Source organism: Sus scrofa, chromosome 1, assembly GCF_000003025.6.
Source record: "Sus scrofa isolate TJ Tabasco breed Duroc chromosome 1, Sscrofa11.1, whole genome shotgun sequence".
NCBI classification, from domain to species: Eukaryota; Metazoa; Chordata; class Mammalia; order Artiodactyla; family Suidae; genus Sus; species Sus scrofa.
The window spans coordinates 129,194,532-129,218,622 of record NC_010443.5 but is presented as its reverse complement, the minus strand read 5'-3'; the positions used below and the strand labels follow the sequence as shown (position 1 = coordinate 129,218,622).

Genomic DNA, 24,091 nt, shown 5'->3' with positions numbered 1-24,091 from the left:
TGTCACGCACCTTGTCTCATTTCACCCCTCTGGCTCCCTGAAAATGGCCAGCAGCTCTCGGACCAAGAGGCTCCTTGCATATGTCAGAGTCCACTGGTCCCATATCAGAGTGAATGTTTGCTCAGACTGATGGTGCATTAGGGGACTAAAAAATACACTGGTGATTAAAAAAACTCAGATATTGTTATCAGAATAAAATTGTATGTGATGGAAACATATAACCTTTTTATTATTGAGGATAAACAATTGCTAATTTAATCTATGTTATTTCTTAAAAAGACAAATTCAGAAAATTTATGTTGGGGAGTGATCTTCGCCTGTCTTCTGTCCTTCATCTTGAAACTGGAATGCTCCTTTGTAATATTTTACTTACCTCCCACAACACCAAACCCATTAGATATAAATATAGATTAATAAATTCATAGCGTTATTTCAAGGCTCTGACCCATCTCTGCAACTGCATCTCTTTGGCTTCCTCTGCAAGTCCCACACTGCCACCTGAAGGCCACCATTGCCATTGCATGGCCATTGACCAACCCAGAGCTTGTACAGAACAGTCTCAGAGACGAGAAGACAACCAAGAATTACCAAATATACAAAGAAGGCCAAGCTCATGAAGGAGAGGCCACAAAGAACCTATCCCAAGGAAATCGTTTACAGAACAATCAGGAAAATGACATAAAATGCACATATTAACACCATCGGAAGTAAGGAGTGATGGAAGCATATTCGTGCAACAAGAACAGATCGTTTTGGAAGATCCAATTAGAGAACTTAAACAGGAAAATGTGATAGTCAAAAATTAAATAAAACCCCCCAAAAGATGCATAGAGGATCAGACAGGACATAGGTGGAGAATGTATATGTGAACCAGAAAATCATGCAAAGAAAATTTCCAGAATGCAGCACAAGTGAAAAGATAGAATGTGCAAAAGGAAACTGTAGGGATAGAGAGGATCGATTCATACATTTCAATATCCATTTATCAATATCCATTTAATAGGAATCTAGAAAGAGAGAATGAAGAAGAGTAGAGTTTTGATAAAATTGGAAAATAATTCCTTGGAACTTCAAAAAGACATGACTTTCGAAATCGAAAGAGCTCACTGGAGTTCTTGGCTCAGTGGTAATGAACCCGACTAGGATCCATGAAGATGCAGGTTTGATCCCTGACCTCACTCAGTGGGTTAAAGGATCTGTTGTTGCCATGAGTTGTGATGTAGGTCACAGGTGCGGCTCTGATCTGGCATTGCTGTGGTGTAGGCTGGCAGCTGCAGCTCTGATTCAACCCCTAGCCTGGGAACTTCCATGTGCCCCAGGTGTGGCCCTAAAAAGAAAAAAAAAGAGCTCACTGATTTTAAGTTCATACTTTAGAAAAATCAGAGTGAAACACGTGAAAATCCAAGACAGGGAAAACCCTATAATTTAGATAATCTTATCTACAATGGGACAGGAGTTTTCAGCTGACATCAGGCTGCTCAAAGGCAACATCCAATGCAAGGGAGCACAACAATCTGAGGAATGTGAAGCTCGAACCAAGAAATCTACCTTCATCCAGACTATAATTCATAAATCAGGACAAAAAAAGACAACTCCAGACATATAAGGACTCAGAATGTTTACAACCCTCCACTATAGACCTATTCAATTGCACACTCCAGGAAAGAGAAATAAACCCAAAGGGAAGATAGCAGGTCAAAGGAGAAGAGTCAGAAGGGTGTGTAAATACCAGCTCACCAGCCTGCCCATCCCAAGGGCCACTGGCCTTGGTGAGGAGGCAGGAGAGAAACAAGCTGCCCCCACCCTGTGCCCACCCACAGCACTGGCCCCGCTGCCTCAGTGCCCCCAGTCATGTCCAGTTGAAGGCCTGGGATCCTAGGCCAATACGGGATGTAGATACCTTCCTCCCAGCTGGGAGCTAGAACGAGGGTCTTCTTCCCAGAGTCAGGACAAGTGAGGCTTTGTCTCTTATTAGAAGAGAAAATGGGACTTTGGCCTTGGAGAGCATGTGAGAGAGAGAGAGAGAGAGATTGAGGCAGAGGCTGCAGCAAAAGAGAGCACTGCTGGCAGAGGGGAAAGAAATGAGCCAAGTGTTCCAGTGAGTGGTGAGTATGACAGGGCGGCCCCTGAAGGGCACCAGGTGGCTTGGCACTGGGTGGGGCCTGACGATCCCCATACCAGCCTGGTCAGGGTGGATCTCCCCTCCACAGACCTAAAGTCTGCCCATGCTGGAGAGGGTCCAGGTATTTGGAGGGCCCCGGTGCGTCAGAAGAAATGATAAACAGAGGGAGAGAGAGAGAGAGAGAGAGATCGCCCAGGTTGTGGGATTTGTTTGTGAAAAAGGCAGGAGTTTCCCCTGTGGTACAGCGAGTTAAGAATCCAACTGTAGTGGTTTGAGTCACAGCTGTGGCTCAGATTCAATCCCTGGCCCAGGAACTTCCATAAGCCTCGGATGTGGCCATTAACAAAAGAAAAAGGCGGGAACCCAGGCCCCAGTGTTCCCAGCCAGGGTCCCTCCACTTCTGCCCATCCCTGGCAGCTGACAGGCACTCACCAGCCACCCCAACTAGGAAGGACACAGACATGCTGGCTCACATCCACTCAGCCTCTGATAAATGAATATGCCCTCAGACATTTAGCTTCTGGGAATGGTGAGACCATTTGCACGAGGTGGCAGCTATATGACAAGAGAATGGCAAGCGTAGAGAGCGAAGATGAGTCATTAGCAGGGGGACCCAGGAGCTGGAGGCCAGCAGGGCAGGTTATCATCCCACAGCCTCTTGGAGGCTGAGCAGAGAAGGGTGGGGAGCTGTGACCAGGGACAGGGAAGCCAGAGGCAAAGGGGAGTTAGCAGGCAGGACCGGGGAGTTAGTGACCCAGAATGGCAACCCGTGTGGTCCCCCTTCGTTCCTGATAGGCCTTAGCACTGAATCCAGGAGTGGGGTGAGCAAAAGATGGTCAGGGCTGGGGCCATTTGCAGGAAGTGTGGATTGGATGGATTCGTCTTTGCTTCTGGTCTCGGTTAAGAAGGGTAACCTGCACCTCAGCTCTCACGGCGCCCATTCTGTTGAGGATCTGGAGACCTGGGCCCTCTGAGGTCTTTCTGTGTTTGGGGTGGACCCTGGGCTAGACTGTTGCCCCATTTCCCCTACACACTCCAACATCACATGAGCCCTGCTCACCTTTGCCTGACCTTCCCAAGAGCCCCTGGAGAGAGCCTCTCCTTCCAGAAACCCGTGGGAGAAGATCCCTGCCCCAGGTCCAGGCTGCACTCCTGCAGGAGATTCCCAAGGCCCGACAAGATGGGAAGCAGGAGCCCCAGAGGGTTCCCACCCCTCCCCCTAACCTAGCCCTGGTCTGGAGCCCACAGTCCTTCCTCTCTGTCACAGCTGCAGCCTGAGTCAGCCTCTAGCCCTGTCCGCAGCCTGTCGCCTGTCCAGAGCCAGTCGGAGGGCCTGCTTCAAGGTCTCCACATTGTTCAGAACGTTGTATCGACTCAGGGCCACCAGCCGCTCAAACTCCTGGGGCTCATAGGTGAAGTTCATCATGCTGTAGGGGGTGTCAGGCCCGCTGATGACAAAGTCCCCACAGGCTTTCTCCTCCGCAGTTTGTCGCTCCACACCTGTGGTGGGAAGCGGAGAGAGGCCAGGCTGGGGCACTCTGTGGCTAGGAGCTGCCAGTCCAGAAGTCCCCCTTCCCTAGGACATCTGGCTGGTTCTGTGGACTCTGCTTGGGCCCAGAGCTCAGCTCCCTCGCGCCCCCCACCCCAGGAGTAGCCAGGCCAATCCAGGAAGCAGTGGCCACCTCAGGCCCCCCAGGAGGCACACTTTGGTGTATTGTCTGGGGAACCCAGTCTCAGAAAGGCATCCTAGCTCCTGGGCCAGCCCCAGCCCCAGCCCCAGGGTTTCCCCTCACCTGGGGCCAGGTATGTGCGGAAGGTACGGTTGACCAGGGGGAAATGCAGCACGATGGGTGAGCATGGGTCCCCTGCCTTGGCAAACAGGTAGCACTCCTGGGGTTCCTTCAAGTCCTCAGGCCGCACCTCAATCTTGGGGAAGGGGATGCCTCGGTCCAGGCAGTACTGCTCTGTCTTCTGTAAGACCTGGGCGGGGACCCAGACCTGTGAGCTCCTGACCCTGCCTGGCCCCCTGCATTCACAAGGGCCCAGGCTTCAAGGCAGCTCTGCCTCCCGCCTTGAGCGGCTTCGGGCCATAAGAAGAGAACCCACCCCGGGTATGGAATGTGTCCATCACCCCTTAAGGCTTGAGGGAGCCGCTGGCTCACAGAGACTCCGTGAGGGAACCCTGAAGGTTCTGTTGTTACCACAGTAACAGAGGGACAGCAGACCTAAACCCAGGCCCAGATAGGAGCAGTAGGGTCCAGAACAGGGCTATCCTCTTCACCAGGATAAAGCACTCTCTTTGGTCTCCTTTCCTGACTCCCACCCTCTGCCATCACCTCAGCAATCCTCTTCCTCCAACCGGGAAGACCAGACTGCTGACGGTGTTTGCAAGGTGCCCACCTGTGGCTTAGAACCCAAGCCCCCCCAGGAGGCATGATCCCCACTCAGCCAAGCTGCCCCTCAACAAAGAACGCCCCCCCCCCTCCGCTTCTTACCTCAAAAGGGGCGTCCAGGGAGTAGTCAAAGGACAGAATGAGGTCCACGGCTCTCTGCGGCTGCAGGCTCAGTGGGAAGGGAGAGTTGATGGCAAAGCCTCCGTCCACCAGGTACAGCTGGTCTCGCATGGGAGTGAGCTGGTTGGGGAAGGCGTCCAGGTGCCTATCTGCACAAGGACAAGTGCTTCTCTTTGTGCAACCTCCTCTTCGCATCGGCAATGCCCTTCTCCTCCTCTCTGACACCCACGGGGCCTCCCACCCCAGCCCCCAGCCCTGCTCCCAGCATAGCCCTTCCCCCACCAGCCCCTGGGCAGCAGGGGCCCCACCCCCACCCCCCAGGTCAAAAGGCAGCACTGGCCCAAGTGAACCAGAGCCAGACGGAGGACCCCGCCCAGAACTGCACCCACCTTTCCAGGCCACAAACTCCTTGCCAGCCACATAGTCCTTGTGCAGGCAGAGGCCCCGGGTGAAGTTCAAGTTCTCGGCTGCGGTAAAGCGGGAGGTGAATATGTCCAGCACAGCCTGGGAGAAGGGCCCCTGGGGGGTGAAGAGCCTGGTTCGCAGCCGTGTGGGGTCGTGTAGCTGGAGCTTCTGGCAATCGTCTAGGTGAGGGTGGGACAGAGAAAGAGAGTGAGAAGTGGCACCCTCTTTTGTCCTGCAGTCCGTCTCCTCCATCCCCTCCTCCTCTCCCACTGTGCCTCCCAGGTCTCTGACAACTGCTTCCCAGAACCCCTTTTAAATGACTCTTTCTTCCACATTACCCATGTTTTGAAAGTTGCATGTGACACTGCAAGTATTAAACAATATCACATACTATTAAACAATAATTAATTAAACAATGTGCTATTCAACAATAGCACATACAACTTCTGATCAGAATCTCACCTGTTAAACACACTCTGAGCAGCTCCCATGTGCTATGTTGGGCACTGTGTTGGGCACGGGGGATGCAAGGGTGAACAAGACCCCGCCCTGGCCCTTCACAGCCTACTTAGGGGAGAGACACATAAGGAAATAATACATGGCCACAGTGCCCTCAGGTAAGGACAACATGGGAGGCGTACACAGTCCTGGGGGACCTTTAGGTCAGAACCTAAATCGGCCTGGAGGAACAGAGTGGACAGAGATGCCCCTGGCAAAACAGTATCTGAGTGGATTCCCTGGTGGCTCAGTGGGTTGAGGATCCAGCAATGTCACTGCTGTGGCTCTGGTCACTGCTGAGGTATGGGTTCCATCCCTGGCCTAGGAACTTCTGCAGCAAACAAACAAACAAACAAACAAACAAAAACAGCAGACCAAACCAACCAACCAAACAAAAAACCCTAAAAACAAAAAAAACAATGTCTGAGCTAAACTTTAAGTACTAAGCAAGAATTACCCAGAGAAGAAAAGTGGGGAAGGTATTCTACGCAGTGGGGAGCTCATAGGCCATTTACTGAGGGGGCAGAAAAGGAGCCCTGGGGTGGGTGGAGAGAGTATCAATGAGACACCTAGGGGTCCAGGGCTGAGTCGATTAAATGGAGCCCAAGCAGAGAATTAAAGGTTTATCACGGAACACTCACAACTCCCACTAGATTTTCTGCCCTATGCCCTCCCTACCCATCAGCACCCCCAGTGCTGCTCCCTCCCCACCCCTAACCACCTCTCTGCAAACCTTTGTGCATCCAGAGAACCTAAGCTGGAAGACACTGTCTTTTTTTTTTTTAACCCCCAAGGGCCAAAGATGCGACATATAGAAGTTCCCAGGTTAGGGGGTCAAATCAGAGCTGCAGCTGCCGGCCTCCACCACAGCCACAGCAACACCAGCTCCTTAACCCACTGAGTGGGGCCAAGAATCAAACCATGGATACTGGTCGGGTTCGTTTCTGCTGAGCCACAATGGGAACTCTTAGAAGTCACTTTCTTGGTACTTCACTGAATGCAGTGGGACCTCTGAGTCCTTTACTGCCCTCGCTGTCATTTCTCATGCCTCTGCCAGGGCCCTGATGCTGGAAAGAGGTGTGGGAGGTAGGGGGCAGGGCAGGGCCTCTGCACTCACCCGTGATGTTTAGGCTGCCTCTGTGCCAGTCTAGGAAGCCAAGGCCTGAGCCAGCGATCTTCAGGAAGATCTCATCCAGGCTGGCTGCAAAGGCGCTGCCCCATATACCTAAGGAGAAAGGCAAGTCCCCCAGCCCTCGCAACCCCTCCACCCCACATCAGGGCCCGGCGCCTGCCCTGTCCCCAGCCCCCCAGCCCAGACTCACCCTGTAGGTAGCAGAGCCTGGGCTCTGGCCGAAGCTGCAGCAGTCGCCCCATGAAGAACTCTGAGCCAAAGAGCTCCGTGGGAACATAAGCACCATACTTGGGGAAGCCGACCTCATGGGGGGTGAACTCGCACCACTCTGGGGGCCCAGAGCAAAGGGAATGTCACCAGGGGCTCCCCACCAGGACCCTGTGGGTCCCCCTCCCCACGGCTCTCAAGCTTTGTGGCCGAGCAGGAATCTTGGCCTTGCCAAGAGCAGGAGGCAACAAGCCCATTATGCTCCTAGGCTCCCACCTGTCCCCCGAGAGCTCTGGTGCCTCCCACCCTCCCACCTGCCGTTGCCTCCACCTGCACACCCAGACACCTGCAAAGTCTTCCCCACTGATGTTGGTACGGACGTTGATGCTGGCGTAGATGGGGTAAGGGTTCTGGCCCTGGCTGATGGCCTCCTGCTGGTCAGACAGCTTAGCAGGATTTTCCTGGTCAGGAGAGAGGGCCTTTTGGGAATTCCCTTTCTCCATCCCCATGGCCTGAGGCCTGGCACCCTGTGGGGTGTGGTGTGCCCACGAGTGACTCTGGTTGCTGAGGCCAGTGCTCTAGAAACAGCTCTCTAAGGGACAGCCTTTGGGCTGCAGCAGAGGTGAGACTGCTGCGGGGCCTATGCAATTCCAGGGGCATTGGGAACACCCTCCTCCCTTTCTTCCCATTCAAGAAATCTGTCAGAACCCAAGGATTTTGTATTTTTTTCTCAGCAATGAAAAATCACATCTACAACTGAGAGCCAGGCCCCAGGGCTGAGAACCTCAGTCAGCCCCAATTTCACCTCCCAACTCCTGCTGGACCTGCAGTTCTAGGATAAGCCACCAGGTGGTGCAAATCACGCCCACTGGGCCAAGGGGCTGCAGAAGTGTTCTGCATCCACTGCATTTGGTACACTTTCTTTTTTTCCAGGCCAGGGGTTGAACTGGAGCTACAGCTGCTGGCCTACACCACAGCCACAGCAACTCAGGATCCAAGTCAGGTCTTCGACCTACACCACAGCCCATAGCAACGCCAGATCCTTAACTTACTGAGCACTTCCTCATGGATACTAGTCAGGTGTGTTATCCACTAAGCCACGATGGGAACTCCTGGTACACTTTCAAAACACACCTGTACTAGGGCGCAACTGCTCACCAACCAAAACTGGTATTTCTGGAAGTGACGCCTAAGCACAGATGTGTTTTTTTCTTTCTTTCTTTCTTTGGCCTCACCCACAGCAGGCCTGGAACCGGGATTGAACCCACACCACAGTAGTAACCAGAGCCACAGCAGTGATAATGCTGGATGGTTAAGCCGCTGAGCCACAAGGGAACTCCCCCCAGGGGCCTCAGACCTAAAGGACAGCTTTGCAAATCTCAGATCTTAGTCTAAGGCTAAGTGTCGGTTGGGCAGGATGGAAAGGAGACACGTTATTACCTGCTCTTTCTTTTCTTACCTGCTGGCACAGGAAGTACTCAATGAGAAGGCCCCAGAGGTCAATGAGGGAAATGCTATGGCCACAGCTCTCCCGGATCCCAAGTTCCTGGGCGTAGTACTGCAGACGCTCTGTGGACATCGCCCCCATCTTACTGCTGCAGACCCGAGCCTGGGCACATTCGATGGGGCCCCGCAAGGCTACCTGAGACCAGGCGGGGTCCTTGTAGAGTGTGGAGATGCACCTGGGCATGGAGGGAATGAGGGACGGAGGGAGCACAGCAAGCGGAGAAGGGAATGCAGGTGTCTGTGAGTCACCCCTCCTCCTCCATCACTTGCATCTCCTCACCTCCACCACCCATCAGGGGCCCCGGGGATTCAGCCCCTTCCTGCCCTTCCTAATCCTTTTGGAGACAGGATCCCAGCTTCTCCCCACCAGCTCGCCAGGTCACATCCCTGCCCTTTCAGGGCTCTCCTTTATTCTGCCCTGTCCCCACATCACTTACCAGGTGGACCCTGAGACCCCACTGAGGTAGGTCACAGTGTCCAGGAGGCCAAGCTCCTGTAGCCCTGCCAGGCTGCCGTAGAGAGAAGACATGGCTCGGGTTCCACCTCCTGAACCCAGCACAGCCACCACAGGGACCTGGACACAATAATTGTCACCATAATATCTACCACCCTTTATCGTTTCCATGTCACTGCTTAGCATGTCTGAGAGCCTGACTTGCATTTTCTTGTCGAAATCATCAAAGCAACCCAATGACACCCCCACTCTACAGATGAGGAAACTGAGGCAGAGGAAGGTTCGATAATGTGTCCATAATCATAGTAAGTAATGGGCTGTCAAGCCGAAGCAGTGTGGCCTCAGAGATGGCTCTTAACCAGGAAAGCATGTACCTGGGAGGAACACTGCATTCCCTCAAAACAGCTAAAGCAGGGTCTCAATCTCAGCACTGCTGATAATTTTGGACCACAGAACTCTCTGTTGTGAGGCACCGTCCTGTGTGTCACAGGGTGTTTAGTGGCATTCCTGGCCTTTATCTAGCATTCCTCTCCCCTGTCCCCCAGTTGTAACAGTGTCTCTAGACATTGACAATTGTCCCCTAGGTGAGGGGTAGGGGGATGAAATTGCCCCCAGTTGAGAACCACAGAACTGAAGTGACAAAGTCCAGCAGGCAGCCTGAACCTGCCCCAGACATGAGAGGTGCCTGCTGGTATCACACCAGAAGCTTTTTGGCTGCTCAGCTTTCCTACACGAAGGTTTGGTTCACCCCACTCCAGATTTTGTTTCCTTTCCTTGTCCTTCCTTTCTTCTGTAGTCTTGAAAAAAATGCTCCCTGGCCACTGCCCAGCCAGGTCATGGTCCTTTCAGAGCACTGGAAGCGACAGAGCTCCCTGTAGGCAGGTCTGTGCCCTCTCTACCCTCCACCCACTCAGCGGAGATCGGGTACAGAGCAGGCATTACCAAGCGAAAAATCTAGGCTTGCTCAGCAGGTCACCGCTGGGCACAGGCTCTGTCTCCTAGTACATATGCAGCCAGGAGGAAGCCACGAGCTCATCCTGGATTTACCACAGGGTTCCCTTAGCACTGCCTTTCCTCCTGCCTCCCAGCCACAGGCTCATGAGGAGCCTCCACTCCCAAATCCCTTCGTTTACAATTATGGCCTCAACTGTGTCCTCCCCACATTCATAGGTTGACACCTGAGTGTGACTGTATCTGGAGAAAGGGTCTATAAGGAGGTAACATAGGCTATGTGAGCTCATAAGGGTAGGGCCTCAATCCTATAGCACTGGTGTTCTTGAAAAAGGAAGAAGAGAGATCCCCCCAAACCCCTGCACATGCACAGAGGAAAGGCCCTGTGAGGACAGCAAGAAGGTGGCCATCTACAAGTCAAGAAGAGAGGCCTCAGAAACCAATCCTGATGCCACATGATCTGGAACTTCCAGCCTCCCGGTGAGAAAATAAATGCCCAAGGCTTAAGTCGCCCAGTCTGTGGTATTTGGTTATGGCAGCCTGAGCAGACCAGCCACCTCCCCTGGCTGGGGCTGTTCAGCCCTCCTTACACATGGGGTCCCGACTCTCCCAATTGTGCCCATCAGCTTGGACACACTGGCCTGCCCCTTTCCTCCTCTGGTCCCCCACACTTCCCCAGTGCTTCCTGTCACCTCTTAGGCACACAGTCCTCTCAAGGAAAGAGGATGGGTGGCTGGGTGGCTGGGTTTGGTCCCAGTGATTCAGGGATCCAGTCCTTCATTCCATACCTGGCTACTGTCAGGAGCCTGGCTCAACCCCAGCACCTGCTGTAGGGCCTTGGACACGATCTGCTTCCTCTTGTCCAGAAATTTCTGTTCACCATCACAGAGGTCAAAGCCGAGACGCAGGTCAAGGTCCCCAGAGCTGCCTCAGATGGGGTACCAGGTGATTATTCAGTAGAGGAAAGCCCCCTGCCAAACCCATTCTTTTAGGAGCAGATACACGCTCCAGGAACCCCTCAGAAAGATGCCACGGAAACCACCCCCCAAACCCCAGCCGAGGCCAGGAGGCAGAAGAACCCCCACACGTGCTCACCTCATTTCTGCCTTCACATTCACAGCCACCTCCTGGCCCTGGAAGAGACAACAGCCCACCCCTGAGCGCACTGATTGGGAACCTGGCACCTGCAGCCCCAGTTGCTATGGTAACCCTGGCTCAGATGCAGACACCATGGCGAGCTCCCAGCTGACCTGACCCCCTCACAGGCCCTTTCCGCAGGCCTTTCTTGGTGGTCCCAGAGCAGACAGGGGGCCTTCAGGCACCCAGACAGAGCCTTACCTCCCCCAGGGCCACGATGTGCTGCTGCTCCTGGCCCAGGGCCAGAGAGGAGAGCAGGATGTTCCCCTGACCCAGCAGGCTCGTCTGGGCCTCCAGCTCAGCACTCGGGCCACTCTGCAGAGGAGAAACCACCCAAAGTGGAAAGGGGCCTCCTCCAGGCTGGCCTGACCCTGTCATCCACCTCTTCCTGGGCCCTGTCACCCACCTGTAGGACTGTGAGCGTCTCTCCCAGCTCCACATCCAGCCTGGAGCTGAGTGCTGCATTCACGTGGAAGGTAAACGTGGCTGGGAGGCCTGCCTCCCCTGGAGGCTGCAGAGGCAAGAGCTGAGGCTTCTCAGAGGCCCCAGGCACTGCCACCCGAATCTGCCTAGCGCCTGGGAGCAGAGGGCCCAGGTCAGTGCTGGGTGGGGGTGGGGGTGGGGGGAGGTAGATCATGATGGTGGCACCTGAGCAGCAACTCCCCTTTCCTTCCCCTTGGAAATGCTACTTATCGCCCTGCTCGCTCTCCAGCACTGTGTCCCACAGCAAAGGTGTCATGAAGGACACCTGAGGTCCCCGGACCCCTGGTCAGGACTGGGAGGTGGGGTGGGGGTGGGGCAGGAATCCCACAGTGCCTGGGCAAGGGCCCCTGCCCTGAGCTTGTGGGGCTATTGATTTTGAGACTACTAAAATGTAATTCTATAATTACATTATAATGATCCCACATTCATTATTACAGTAATTATCAGTATGCAACTGGTAGTTCCCCCTGTCTTGCCCCATTCCAGCGCTGTGCTTATCGCCTTGGGGGAGATTGGTGCCTGGAGAGAAAGCAAATAGACTGCACATTGTTTCTGAAGCACAAGACCTTGGGAGAACAAAGAGAGTTTGCAGGGGAGGTAAAAGCAAGAATTGGGTTCGTGGCACAGGGAGAATAGATGTGGAGGAGCAGAGAAGAGCAAGTCCTGACTAGGTGAGGCCAGGCTGCAAGGAGGCGGAGAAAGGCCTGTGGGCCCAGAAGCATCAGGCCTGCCCTGTTCCTGAAGCATTCTGGGGCACAGGTGAGACCCTGGAGAGAAATGGCTACGCATGACACTCAGGCAGAGGGGACCCAAGGCAGACCCACCAAAGAGCCCCAGAACCAAAACACCCCAGGAGCAGAGGTCCAAAAGGAATCCCTCTGCCTGCCTGCCCTTCTTAGTGGTAAATGAGATCTGGGGACTTGACATGATGCAGGGTGGGAGGGACTTTGAGAAAATTAGGAAAAAAGGAGTTCCTGTCATGGTGCAGCAGAAACGAAGCCAACTAGGAACCATGAGGTTGTAGGTTCAATCTCTGGCCTTGCTCAGTGGGTTAAGGATCCTGTGTTGTGGTGAACTGTGGTGTGGTTCACAGACGCAGCTCAGATCCTGCATTGTTGCAACTGTGGTGTAGGCCGGAGGCTGCAGCTCTGATTGGACCCCTAGCCTGGGAACGTCCATGTGCCGTGGGTACAGCCCTAAAGTGACAAAAGGCAAAAAAAAAAAAAAAAAAGTTAGGAAAATGGTATTTTGCACACCACAGTTTACAACCTGAGGTTGATCTGCACTGTTGACAGTCAGAAACAGAATCTGTGTTGGGGAGAACAAACAGGCCCCCGGCTGTCACACACTTGGGTCTGGTTCTGGCTCTGCCACCTACTGCCTCCGTGACCTTAACCAAGTTTCTTCCTTAAGCCTCGGCATCATGAATGAAAAGATCATGACAGTACCTACTTTATGAGGCTGTTATGAGGATTAAAAGATCAAATACTGTAAAATGCTTAGCCCCGAGCCTGACTCAGAGTAAGTGTGTAATATTACCTGGCAGGACTCAGCCTGTAGGCTCAGACTTCCAGTGTCGGAGGCGACCTTAGCTGTCACAAAGCCTCCATGCCCCTCCCACATCTGGACCCTCCTGAGTGGCTGCCTCCAGTGGCAGGTTGTGATGACCCCAATTCTTCACTTCTGGAAGGCTCACCCTTTGCCACGTGACCTTGCTCCCTCCACTGAAGAGGTCAGCCATATGCCTTGCCCTCCAACTGAGGGTCAGCCTTGTGCTCGTTTGGGCTAAAGAAAACATTAGTGTGTGGCTGTGACGTGACCAAGCACTTGCTTGAAAAGCACTGGCTCACTGGACTTGCTCTCTTGTGCCTCTGCTGATGCCCTGAGATCATTCTTAGGCTCCTCTGCTGGTCATAGGAGGTGGGTGAGGGACACGGGGAGAGCAGAGCTGGGCAGAACCAAACCCAGCCTAGATCAGCCAAGCCTCAGCTGATCACCAGACATGTCTGACGCTGAGATTTTGTGGGTGCTTTTTGTACCATAGAGGTTGGACTGATACAGCCTCTGCGCTTTGATACTTCCAGGAACAGGAATTCACTACTCTCAGAGACAGTCCATTCCATCCTTGGCCAGCTTGAAGCAGTGAAAAATTGAGAGCTTTCTGCTCCAGAGCCCTCTTCTTGAAATCAGCACCCCCCACCCCCCAGAAGAGAAGGCAAGACCCAAGGCCGCTGACCATACTCACCATAGCCTTGATGGGGGGCTGTCCCTTCTCCCCCGAGGGTGCCCTGGATTCTCAGACAGGGGTGAGCCTGCGGAAAGCAGAGGCCTATGGGAGCCAGACAGGGGCCAAGCCAGGAGGGAGGGAGGGACAGGTATCTGGGGCAGGGTCGAGCTCACAACCTTCCCAGAGCTGGTGCCTTATGAGCAGCGGTCTTCTGTCACAGCCCCCCTCCCAGGACTCAGAGGAAGTGGTCCCTGGTGTGAAAGGTGGAGGAATGGGGGGGCCCTGACAGTGGCTCCTTGACAGTCCCAGAAGCCAGGGGCCCAAGTGAGCAATGTTCTGTGCACAGGTGGGCAGGCTGGCCTCTAGGCTACTCCCTCACATTGGAGGTGGCTTCCTGCCCCCTAGTCCCTGGAGATCCCCTCCAGCACTGCTCCCCTCCGAGGAGGGGGCTGAGCATCCTTTGGAGGCAAGTGGCCATCATGGGCTCAGTTGTGGACTCCTCACTGCCCCCCAGCCCCAGGCAGCCCCAAGCTGGCCTCCCCTACTCACCACCAGAACCCCATTGGTGATAACTTCAGATGCGGGCACCTGGCTGCAAAGGAGGAGCGGCTCGTGAGACAACTGAATCCCTCGAGATGGCTGTTATATGTAACCAAAGTGGCCAGAACAGCTTGGGGGCATGGCAGGGTTGGGGGTGGGGGGCAGGCATCAAGACCAGGATGTCCCCTCTCAGGCCAGGCCAGCGCAGATGGCCAGAGCCGTGGAGGAGTCTCAAGGCACATGGGGAGGGCACGGGCTCCACCTGGACTCACCTGTTCTCCAAAACAAATTCCACCTGCAGCTCTTGGGAATCCTACATGGAGGGAGTGCAGGAGCACCGATTATCAAAGAGCCCCTATCATGCTGTACAGCACAGGGAACTATATCCAATCACTTGTGATGGAACATGATGGAACATGCTGCTTTGCTGTACAGCAGAAATTGACAGAGCATGTAAATCAAGTATAATTTAAAAATTAATAAAAAAACAACAAGCCCCCAAAGCCTCAGAACCCTCCCCCTGGCACTGTGCACAGGGGACCCAAAAGGGGGTGGCAGCATCTCCATGAGGAGCTCCATCTGTTCACAGCTGCAGGCAGGTGCTGTTCTAGGCTCGGGACTCAGCAGTGACCGAGACCCACCCAGCGCTCTGCCCTTGAGGAGCCATGTGCGGGCTTTACTCAGGGAAGAAGTATTGGAGGGATGGCTCTGTGGGTTTGGGGCTGCAGGATGGAGGAGGGTCTGTCCTGGAGGCATAGCCTGTGCTGACCAGGAGCCCTTCCTCGGTGCCCTGTGCTGGGGCTCTTCCCCTTGGGCTAGACCCACTGCTGGTGCAGCCGGGATGGCTCACCTGCTGGCTGAGTGGGAAGGTGTGTCTGTGGGGTTGGCCAGGCTTGAGGCTCTTCAGGTCAAACAGCAGCAGGGAGAGCTGGTCACTGCCCAGGACATCCTTGTCATAGAGGGTGAGCTCCAGGATATTCTGGGGCCAGGTCAGGAGAGGGGAGACTGAGGCAGGCACCCTGAAGAGACCTCTTCCTCCTCAGCCCCAGCCCCTCACCCACCCTCACCTTCACAGCGCCGTGGATCCGGAAGTAGAAGGTCTCATTCCACTCGGGGTCACTGCAGTTGGCCACCACCCTTGTCTGGACGGGGCTGGGGGATGCCGTGGGCAGCCACAGTTTCACATAGCAGTCAGCTTTGGACACTGTAGGTGGCACGGGGAGGGGTCCTCAGGCTCTAGCTCTTATTGCTAAAAAGGTTTCCTGGAGGAGGCTGGGGTTGGATGGGAAGGGGCAGGGGGAGAGAAGGCTGCCCTTGCAGCGGCAGGGCAGGGGATGGCCGAGAGCCAACGTCATCCTCTCCATCTCCACCAGTTATACCTTCCATTCAACTGACTGGAAATCCTCCAGTGGTCAGTTGAAAAGATCAGGTGGCAGCACAGACCATTGAGTAATTCCCAGAAAGAGCCTGATTCAGGACACAAGCTCCACCCATGCACAGGCATGCAAAGTCCTGGAGAGCAGATGGTAACTTCTAGCAATGGTGGGCCTCCCACACACACCCAGGCTGGCACCCCTCCTTGTGGGTCTCAGGGAGGAGTTGGTGGTCTGCATGCTTCCCTCACCTCCAGCTCCCGCCTGCCTGCCTCCTCATCAGAGAGGCCTCTGTTCAACCCACTACACACACACACGCTCAGACCAGTCTCTGCTGGGCTCTGGGGAGGCCCCAGGGAAAGGAAGGGAGAAAGTGTGGAATTGGGGGCTCACTCACGCAGGTCTGTGCCCCGGATGTTTCTGGCCCTCAGCACCTTCACCTGGAGGTCGTAGTACGGATGGGTCTCCTGCTGAAAGGACTGAACTCTGGAGACTCAGTGCCGGGAAGCTGTGTGTGGGGCCCAACCTCAGGTTTTCTTTGTCCTATCACAGAACAGCAGTCTGGCCCAGGATCACTGATATCACTGTGCCAGGGATCCGGGAAGACTTGGCAGGGCAAGCGCTGGGACTTGAGCATGTTGGTGATGAACCTGACCTTGGAATCAGTCAGGCTAGATTCAAATCTAAGCTACACAGTGGTCTAGCTAATTGGCCTTGGGCAAATTACTTCATTTCCCTGTGCTTTGGTTTCCCCGTCTATAGTGTGGGGGTTATAATGATATTCTCATAGGATTGTGGGTGAGGTTTCTTGTCTTGTTTTGTTTTTTATGGCTGCACCCATGGCACATGGAAGTTCCCAGGCTAGGGGTTGACTCTAAGCTGCAGCTGCCACCTACACCACAGCCACACTGAATCTGAGCCCCATCTGTGACCTACACCACAATTTACATAACACCAATTGCACTGGGCAAAGCCAGGGATCAGACCCACACCCTCACATATACTATGTTGGGTTCTTAACCTGCTAAGCCACAACAGGAACTCTGTGGTGAGCTTTAAGTGAGAAGTCATATAAAGTGCCCAGCATAAGCACTTCATACATATAGCCCAGATGTGCAGCTCCCTCAGACTACAGTGCTGCTGCTGCAGCTTGAGAGCTGAAGTGAGGGCTGGAGTGATGTGCTTAAGGAGATTAAGTATTAAAGGAGAAAACTGTGATTGATGACCTCACCCACTAGCTCCTGACAAAGCCAGAAGATGGCCCAAGAGGGGGCGGGCAGGTGAAAACAAGAGTCACTCAGCTGGTACTGGTCTGACGAGTCGCTAAGGAGACTGTAGCTTAGACCCAGGAGAGAGAACAGCAAACCGCAGCCTCCTGATCCCGGCCAGAGCCTTATTCCCCTGACCCCTCACCACCAACCCCCACTCTAGGGCCAGGGTAGGGCATTCTGGGCAACACCCCACCCCACCTGCCAGCTGCAAGTGTCACATGACCTTGCCCATATGCTCCTCGCCCTTCACTTCCTAATCAGGGGGTACTATTTTCAAGATTTTTTTTTTTTTTTGGCTGTGCCCACAGCATGCAGAGAAGTTCTAAGGTCAGCGACTGAACCTGCACCATATCTGTGACCTGAGCCACAGCAGTGGCAATGCCAAATCCTTAACCCACTGCACCACCAGGGAACTCCTCAAAATTGTTATTATTATTTGGCTAAACTCTCTAAGCTCCACCAGGTTATCTGGAGCAAACTGGTCACAACCCAGATTAAACCACAGTCTGGGGGCTGGCCCCAGTCTCCACCGGGACATGTGCTCCCAGGACTCCTCCTGTCCACACCCCTGGGGAAAGTCAGGTACTTTACCCGCCACAGCTTCCACTGAGGTCCTCTTTTCTCTCTCTTTCTCAGAAGCACCGCACCTAGGAGGGGCAGTCCCTTGCCTGTCAGCCACCTTGGCCAGAGTGTCCAGAGCATGGCCAGGCAGCCCCGCTCCCAGCAAGAAGCCCTGCCTGCGCTTGCGCAGCTCTGGCTACACTCACTGCTGGCTCAGGTCTGACAGGTAGCGCTAGGGTGGGGAGGGTGGAGCCAGCTGCTCAGCTAGACTTCTGGCTGGGGCTGGAGGTGGGGTTTGACCTGCTCCAGGAAGTGACTGAAGCCCCATTTCCTCTGGCAGGAAGGACTTTAGACCCTCTCCAAGAGGATGAGGAACTGGCACTCCGGTGCCCAAAGATCCTGGTTATTCCTGGGCTGCTCCCCAAAGAGCCATGCTTGAGACTTATCCTAGATGGTTTGATTTAGATGGTATGGGTAGAGCCCAGGTGTTCTTCATATTTCCAAGAAGGCTTTTAGGTAATGCTGACACAGGTGGTCCAGGGAACAGCAGCCAGAAAGTGCTGAGTCAGTGGCCTAGTCTCCCCCAGATGTCAAAACTACCTAAAACCAGGCATTTTTCCTGGCATTTCCATTGCGGCTCAGCGGGTTAAGAACCCAACACAGTTCCCATGAGGATGCAGGTTCGACCCCTAGCCTTGCTCAGTGGATTAAGGATCTGGTATTGCTGTGGCTGTGGTGCAGGCTGGCAGCTGCAGCTTGGATTGGACCCCTAGCCTGGGGACTTCAATATGTCTCAGATGCGGCCCTAAAAAGAAAAAAAAAAAAGCCTAAAACCAACAACCTCCAAACCCTACCTTCCCCACAGCCCTTAAGGAGAAATATGGAAATTTCTGCTTCCCCATAGTGGTTCACTGGACTCAAAGATGTTTCTAATCTTTCAGACTTCCCTCATTTTTTTCTCCAAACACTGAGAGGCTGCTGTGTGCCAGATACCAAACTAGGTAGGCCCTGGATCCAAAGCCGAGGAGGGCCCAGTCATGTCCTGAAGAAATTCAGACTTGTGACTCCCTATGGAAAGGGCCTATGCCCAGGCCCTTTCTGAACGAGTGGAAATACCTGGAGGATCCAGGAACAGAAGTAGGGATACAGTCAGGTGGTATCAATAAGGGGCAGGTACAAACCAGCCTGCCTGCCCTCAAGCTACTAGAGATAAAGGACTTAAGATCCCCTTTGACCATCATGAGCCTTAGGATGCAGATGGTGTGTAACGTCCCCTTTTCTGTGGACCGCCTAGGTGGCCAAGACAGGCACAGTTTCTGGAAGAAAGGATCTTGAGGGCAGTGAGCTGTTGGGAGATCTTCCCCAACCAAGACCCGATCATCTCCACTCTCCTCACCAAGACCTGAATTGGAGACTGAAAAAAATGACATCCTTAATAAGAGGTGATTCAGCTCCAACATGAACCCTGCAGGCAAGTTCAGACTAGAAACTACCAGAATTGCTGTTGGGCAGATTTCAAGGAGGAGGGCTGTTTCTGCTTAATTTGGAGCAAGAGACCAAGACCTCTGCTGGGGTCTCAGAAATGCAGATCTGTACACACACACACACACACACACACACACACACACACACACACACAGCCACAGTAGGGGAGCCGGATGGCGGGGGCATGGAGCTCGCTGGAGGCTTGGCATCCAGTGCTCCTGATGGATGTAAGTGCTTTCTGGGCTGCATCACTACCTCTCCTGGAAGTCATCAGCCCCAGGCCTCCCGAAAGTTCTGCCTCTTAGTTCCGTATGTTTTTCATTCCCAGAGAAAACTCAGGATGCCTACAGACAGCTCCTGAGAGGGGACGCAGAAAAACCAGGTCATCATTTTGAAGCTGGCCAAAGTGGGCCAACACTTCTCCACTTCTCAAACGTCCCCAGGTCCCTCAAGCCCACCAGTTTCACCCCTTCCACGCCCCTCCCAGTCACTGTGAGCTGCTGGAAGAGGCACGAGGCCCTAATACATGAAGTACAGGGGAAACAGTTTGGCTTAGCTAGAGCTGCAGTGGCCATCAGCACTTTGTGGTGCTGGAAATGTTCTATATCTGTGCTGTCAGTATGCCAGCCATCAGCCCCACCAGCTGTGCTGGACAGCAGAGATCAAGACACACATGTGTCCCCGATGTGGCTAAATGGGATCAGGGGCACCTCTGCAGCACCAGGATGCAGGTTCAATCCCCAGCCAGACACAGTGGGTTAAAGGGTCTGGCCTTGCTGCAGCTGAGGCATAGGCTGTGCCCGCAGCTCAGATTGGGGACTGCATAGACCAGGGGACAGCCAAAGAGGAGGGATAAAAAAGACACACATGACAGAAATGTTACACTGATTGTTCTTTTCTTAGTCATTTATGCTTTTCAGTTTTTAAACTATCTCTCATTGTTATTTTCATTAAATCCCACAGGAAAGGGGAAAAAAAGAGATCTAAACAGGCTTGGTTTCTTACGTCAAGATGTTTATTATGAAAGATCTTTGTCAGCCCTCACTACAGAGCTTTCATCTCTAGCCTCTCCACACCTCCGCGGAGGGCAGAGTCTAAGGAAGGAGGAGGGCGTCTGGGAAAACTGGGTCGTTTATGTATTCCAGAAGGGAAGGAAACACACATTCTTTACTGCTTCAAACACGTGTGCCACCCAGGAGGTGGGGGTGGGAGATAAACGGCAGGCCAGGCGGGCAGGGCGCATGGGGTGGGCTGGCCTGATGATTCTGCTGCTGCTCCTGGAAGAAGCTCCGTCCAAGCTGGTGCAAACTGGGCCCAGGGCAGCACTGCTTCTGGTGGAGGGTGTGACCAGTTGGGACATGGCTCTTGTGAAGCGCTGCCGGGCCTCCCAAACCTGAGCAGAGTCTCCCACTTCTGTGAGTGATGCCCTCACTCCATTCCTTCAGAACCTCCATGGAAAGCATGCCTGGAAGGGGCCTCATCTACACACCACCAAATCAGGCTACAACACAGGCCCCAAACAGCACAGTGCTGTGGTTTAATAAGTATCTTGGCATGTCAAGGACAGGCCACCAGAACAATGTCAGTATTGGGTGCTGTCACCCATCCTCACTACCATTAAGGACAGTAGGGCAACAAGATGGTGAATGTACAAAAGCCCAAGGAGGATGGCAGGCAGGGCCACTCTCCCTGGGTGTCCTCAGCCTGCACTCCGAGCACCTCACAAGCACACCTGACATCATGTCACTGTCAGTTCCTGACCTGATTATTCCCTGTGCGTAGCAGAGATCTACCTACAATATCCCAGCACAATTCTCCAAGCCCTGTGAAACAAAGCTGGGGAGCAATGGCCAAGACAAGCTGTAAGGAAGGGGGCTGTCACTGGCTGGAAAGAGAAAGGTGCCCAAAGCACAGAGCACCCGCTCACAGCCTGACCCAACCTGCCCTGGGTGGCTGGTGGAGGAAGCAGGAGCAGGAACTTGGGCAGATGTCAGCTGAGAGGTCACATACCCAGGGCAGTCCACCCTTTAAGCCACCATCACACTCAGGCCCAAGCACCTGAGAATGATGCTCTCCTAAGCTTCTAGGCACAGAGCATACCAAGGAGTCTATTTACAACATATCTGACAGTCAATGATCAATGTATCACCAGAGGAGTTCCCATTGTGGCTCAGTGGTTAATGAACCTGACTACTATCCATGAGGACAGGAGTTCGATCCCTGGCCTTGCTCATTGGGTTAAGGATCTGGCGTTGCCGTGTGCTGTGGTGCAGGTCGCAGATGCGGCTCGGATCTGGGGTTGCTGTGACTGTGAAGTAGGCCAGCAGCTACAGCTCCGATTCAACCCCTAGCCTGGGAACCTCCCTATGCCAAGGGTACGGCCCTAAAAAAGACAAAAGATGGAAAAAAAAAAGTGTATTCCCAGAAATTGGGACCTCCTCTCACTTCTCATTTGACCTTGTTTAAATTTATTAGTTATTCCCGGTGTCAGGAAAATGGGAGAGAAAGCCTGGGTAGAGCAGTGTCGGGAGGGATAGAGGAAGAAAATAAATAGAAAGAGGAGACCGGAAAATAAAAAGTCAGGTGGCGAGGCTGGTGGGGAGGACACAGGGACAGTGACTACAAAGTGACCAGCATTACCCAGAGGATGAGCCATTGGGCTTTTGCAGCCAGAAGAGCTCTGGCACTGCTTTCCTCATGGGACTCCAGGAAGCCGAGCTGAGGGCTCCGGTGAAGTCTTGCATGTATCTTAATAGAAAACTCTGAATAAACAACCCTGGGGTTACAAACACTTGAGACAGCTTCCTCACTCAGGTGATTGGAATGCAATGGCAGGACAGCACCCATTCCCACCGCCTCCTGTCCCAGCAGGTGTTAAATTCTCCAGAATTGTCTGTAACATAATGGTGTATAAGGTGTAACTAATCTCTTTTTCTATTAAAAATCTGGCAATGCCAGAACATGAGTCTGATTAATTCAGAGATGTTCCAGGGCGCAAGGTAGCCAGTAGTGTCCAAGTGGGGAGACACCAGGGGGTGGCAGCAGCCCCCGATTTCCAGGACTGGGGCCCATCCCCGCTCTGGGATAGCCAAGCTGTCCACTGCTTAAATCCTCGGCTTGCTGGACTCAGGTGTCGGCTGGGTTGACCTCTTTGGAGCAGAAGTAGTGCACGACCACTCCGTTGGGGTATCTTGCAAATGCACTGCAGGGAAGGCAAAGGACCCAGGATTAAGTGCTACTTTAAGACAGGGCTACTTCTTCCTGGAAAAGGCACCTTATGAGGAACCATCCCAGACACAGCCCACTCTACCCACAAAGAACAGCCTGGCCCTCTCTGCATTTATATAGCCACCATCTCTGTCAACTATCCGACCAGAGGACGAAGTCCAGGCCATTCGAGTGCATGGAGCTCTTACTGTCATCAATGAGCCGGCAGATGGGGCCAGCATACCAGCCTGGCTCAGCAGCAGCTCACTGAGGGCAGGCTGCTCATAAGAACAAGTTTCAGGTTAATTTTAAGAAGGATAGCAAGTCTTACTACAGAAAAGGACTCTTTCAGCACATTAAAAAAAAAAAAAAAAAAAAGACAAATCACTCTTCTTTGAAGGAAAAGGGATCTACTAGAGTATACGCCTTGAAATACAAGGATGCTGGCTCAGGCTTTTAGTCAAGTCATGAAGCAGCAGGCTGAAAGATCTTTTTTTGCTCCTCAGAGGCATATCGTTAAAAGACAAGGACTTCTTGCCCACAGACAGCTCTCACACATCCACTGGCTACATCACAATGTTTAGCGGCCAGAGGGGAAGGGCATTAAGGACAGGAAGTCAAGAGCCCCATGCCATACATTTCAAGCCTTTAAATTCCCACAGCCCATCCCCAATAGACAAGAGGGCCTGCCCTGCAGAGGCTCAAGAACTAAGAGTGGCTTGACAGCCAGCTCTTCAGTTCAAGGGCAGACATCCATCCTGGACATGACCTGCATCCCAGCTGTGGCTGAGGCTCACCTATTCCCAATTTTCTTCTTACACACCATGCACACCTTCTCCTCTGTGATGATGCACTTCACCTGCTGGTGTAAGATCCGCTCCTCCTGGACCTGAGAGCAGAAAGTTTGGGGGAGAAGCCCCACTGTCCAGCTGGCAGAACAGAAGGAGGGGCCGGCAGCATCTCACCTCCCAGCCCACAGAGCCTCCCCTCACTGGAATATTGCGCCTAGGTGCCCTGCTGGTTACACCTAGGCTTGAGCTAAGGCATAAAGGAGCACAAAGCTCTGCCTTTGTCTACAGGGAGTGTGGTTCCCGCCTTGCCCCGAGAAGTCCAAGGCCACCCTTGAGCCTGGAAGACTCCTACCCTCAGGAACTCTGCGTGGAGAAGGTTCTTGAGGACTTGATTGAACCGTTTCTTTTGCGCATTCTCTTCCAAGACCTTTTCCAGAAAGATGCGTATATCATTAATCTGAGTATTTGCTGGCAGAAGATTGATGGCCTGGGGACGGGAGAGAAAAGAGAACAGAGAAGGGAACAGGGTGAGATGAGATAGGAGTGTGACAGGAAATGCCTGAAGTCTTGGAGCCCTCAAAACCCCAGTCCTTCCTCCGGCCAATCTTCTCATTCAATGATCCCTGAAAGCACCCTCCATCTCCCCAAAATAACTCCTGACCTTGGTGGTGTCCAGTTTGCTGTGGTGCAGCTCGAGGACCTGCAGGGCAGCCTGGAGGTTGGCTTGTGGCTCCAGCAGTTCCAGCTTGATTGGTCCCAGGCAGTGGACACTGGGGGGTGACAGGTACATCCGGAGCAGGGACAGGTACACCTGTCTCGTACAGCACAAGCCACACATGTCAGGCCAGTAGCGACCCTCCCAGAGCCCCCCAATGTGACCACACCTCAAGGTGAGCCTCAAGTTCTAAAGGAACAGCTGTCGCGGAGCATTTAAAACTCATCACTTTCACCCTTTTAAAAAATGTAAAGGCAGTCGACTGAAGATGTCGAAAACTAAGGACCATGTTTTCCCTGAGAAAAAAATCAAATGCTTTGTATTTTGCATTATATGGTTGACAAAAGGCCAACCCTGCAAAATGACTCAGAGAGACCCCTCATTTCCTTGGGCTCTGAAGGCTGAGAGACCCCACCATGTATTAGCAGGTGACGGAGACCCCAAGATGAGATGCCATGTGTTCTGCTGATACCTGTACCACAGCACTTCTCAGCCTGGGCACTCAACACTCTG

At 53.4% G+C, this 24,091-nt stretch overlaps 2 protein-coding genes across 9 annotated transcripts in view; both read right to left on the bottom strand.

Moving 5' to 3' along the window:
• PLA2G4F (phospholipase A2 group IVF) lies at nt 206–18,055 on the bottom strand. Of its 2 annotated transcripts, none has more exons than XM_021097299.1 (20): nt 17,411–17,601; nt 15,946–16,027; nt 15,243–15,379; nt 15,026–15,154; nt 14,448–14,488; nt 14,185–14,227; nt 13,654–13,720; nt 11,332–11,501; nt 11,127–11,240; nt 10,884–10,921; nt 10,577–10,712; nt 8,821–8,957; nt 8,337–8,559; nt 7,224–7,338; nt 6,861–6,998; nt 6,656–6,763; nt 5,025–5,219; nt 4,618–4,784; nt 3,916–4,102; nt 206–3,622 (listed from the first exon to the last, which is right to left on the bottom strand). In XM_021097299.1, the coding sequence occupies exons 1-20, from the start codon at nt 17,519–17,521 to the stop codon at nt 3,402–3,404; spliced, it is 2,559 nt and encodes an 852-aa protein (XP_020952958.1). In that variant the 5' UTR covers nt 17,522–17,601; the 3' UTR covers nt 206–3,401. The 2 variants fall into 2 exon arrangements, 1 of the variants encoding a protein (XP_020952958.1); XR_002345366.1 differs by having other exon boundaries at nt 3,360–3,622; nt 4,618–4,755; nt 17,411–18,055.
• Nucleotides 19,863–24,091, bottom strand: part of VPS39 (VPS39, HOPS complex subunit) — a 54,423-nt gene continuing 50,194 nt past the window's right edge. For all 7 annotated transcript variants that reach the window (XM_013993126.2, XM_013993128.2, XM_013993127.2 and 4 more), the window contains 4 exons: nt 23,525–23,674; nt 23,216–23,350; nt 22,870–22,961; nt 19,863–22,067 (listed from right to left, as the gene is read on the bottom strand). In XM_013993126.2, the coding sequence (XP_013848580.2) occupies nt 21,992–22,067; nt 22,870–22,961; nt 23,216–23,350; nt 23,525–23,674 (453 nt within the window). In that variant the 3' untranslated portion in view covers nt 19,863–21,991. The remainder of the gene's footprint in view (nt 22,068–22,869; nt 22,962–23,215; nt 23,351–23,524; nt 23,675–24,091) is intronic.

Coding starts and splice junctions, on each gene's coding strand:
- PLA2G4F (XM_021097299.1), bottom strand. CDS start 17,521: ATGCTCTGGACACTCTGGCCAAGGTGGCTGACAGGCAAGGGACTGCCC. Junction 6,999..7,223: donor CAGTGGGGAAGACTTTGCAG/GTGTCTGGGTGT, acceptor CTGGGCCCCCAG/AGTGGTGCGAGTTCACCCCC. Junction 3,623..3,915: donor CCGCACATACCTGGCCCCAG/GTGAGGGGAAAC, acceptor TTCCCACCACAG/GTGTGGAGCGACAAACTGCG.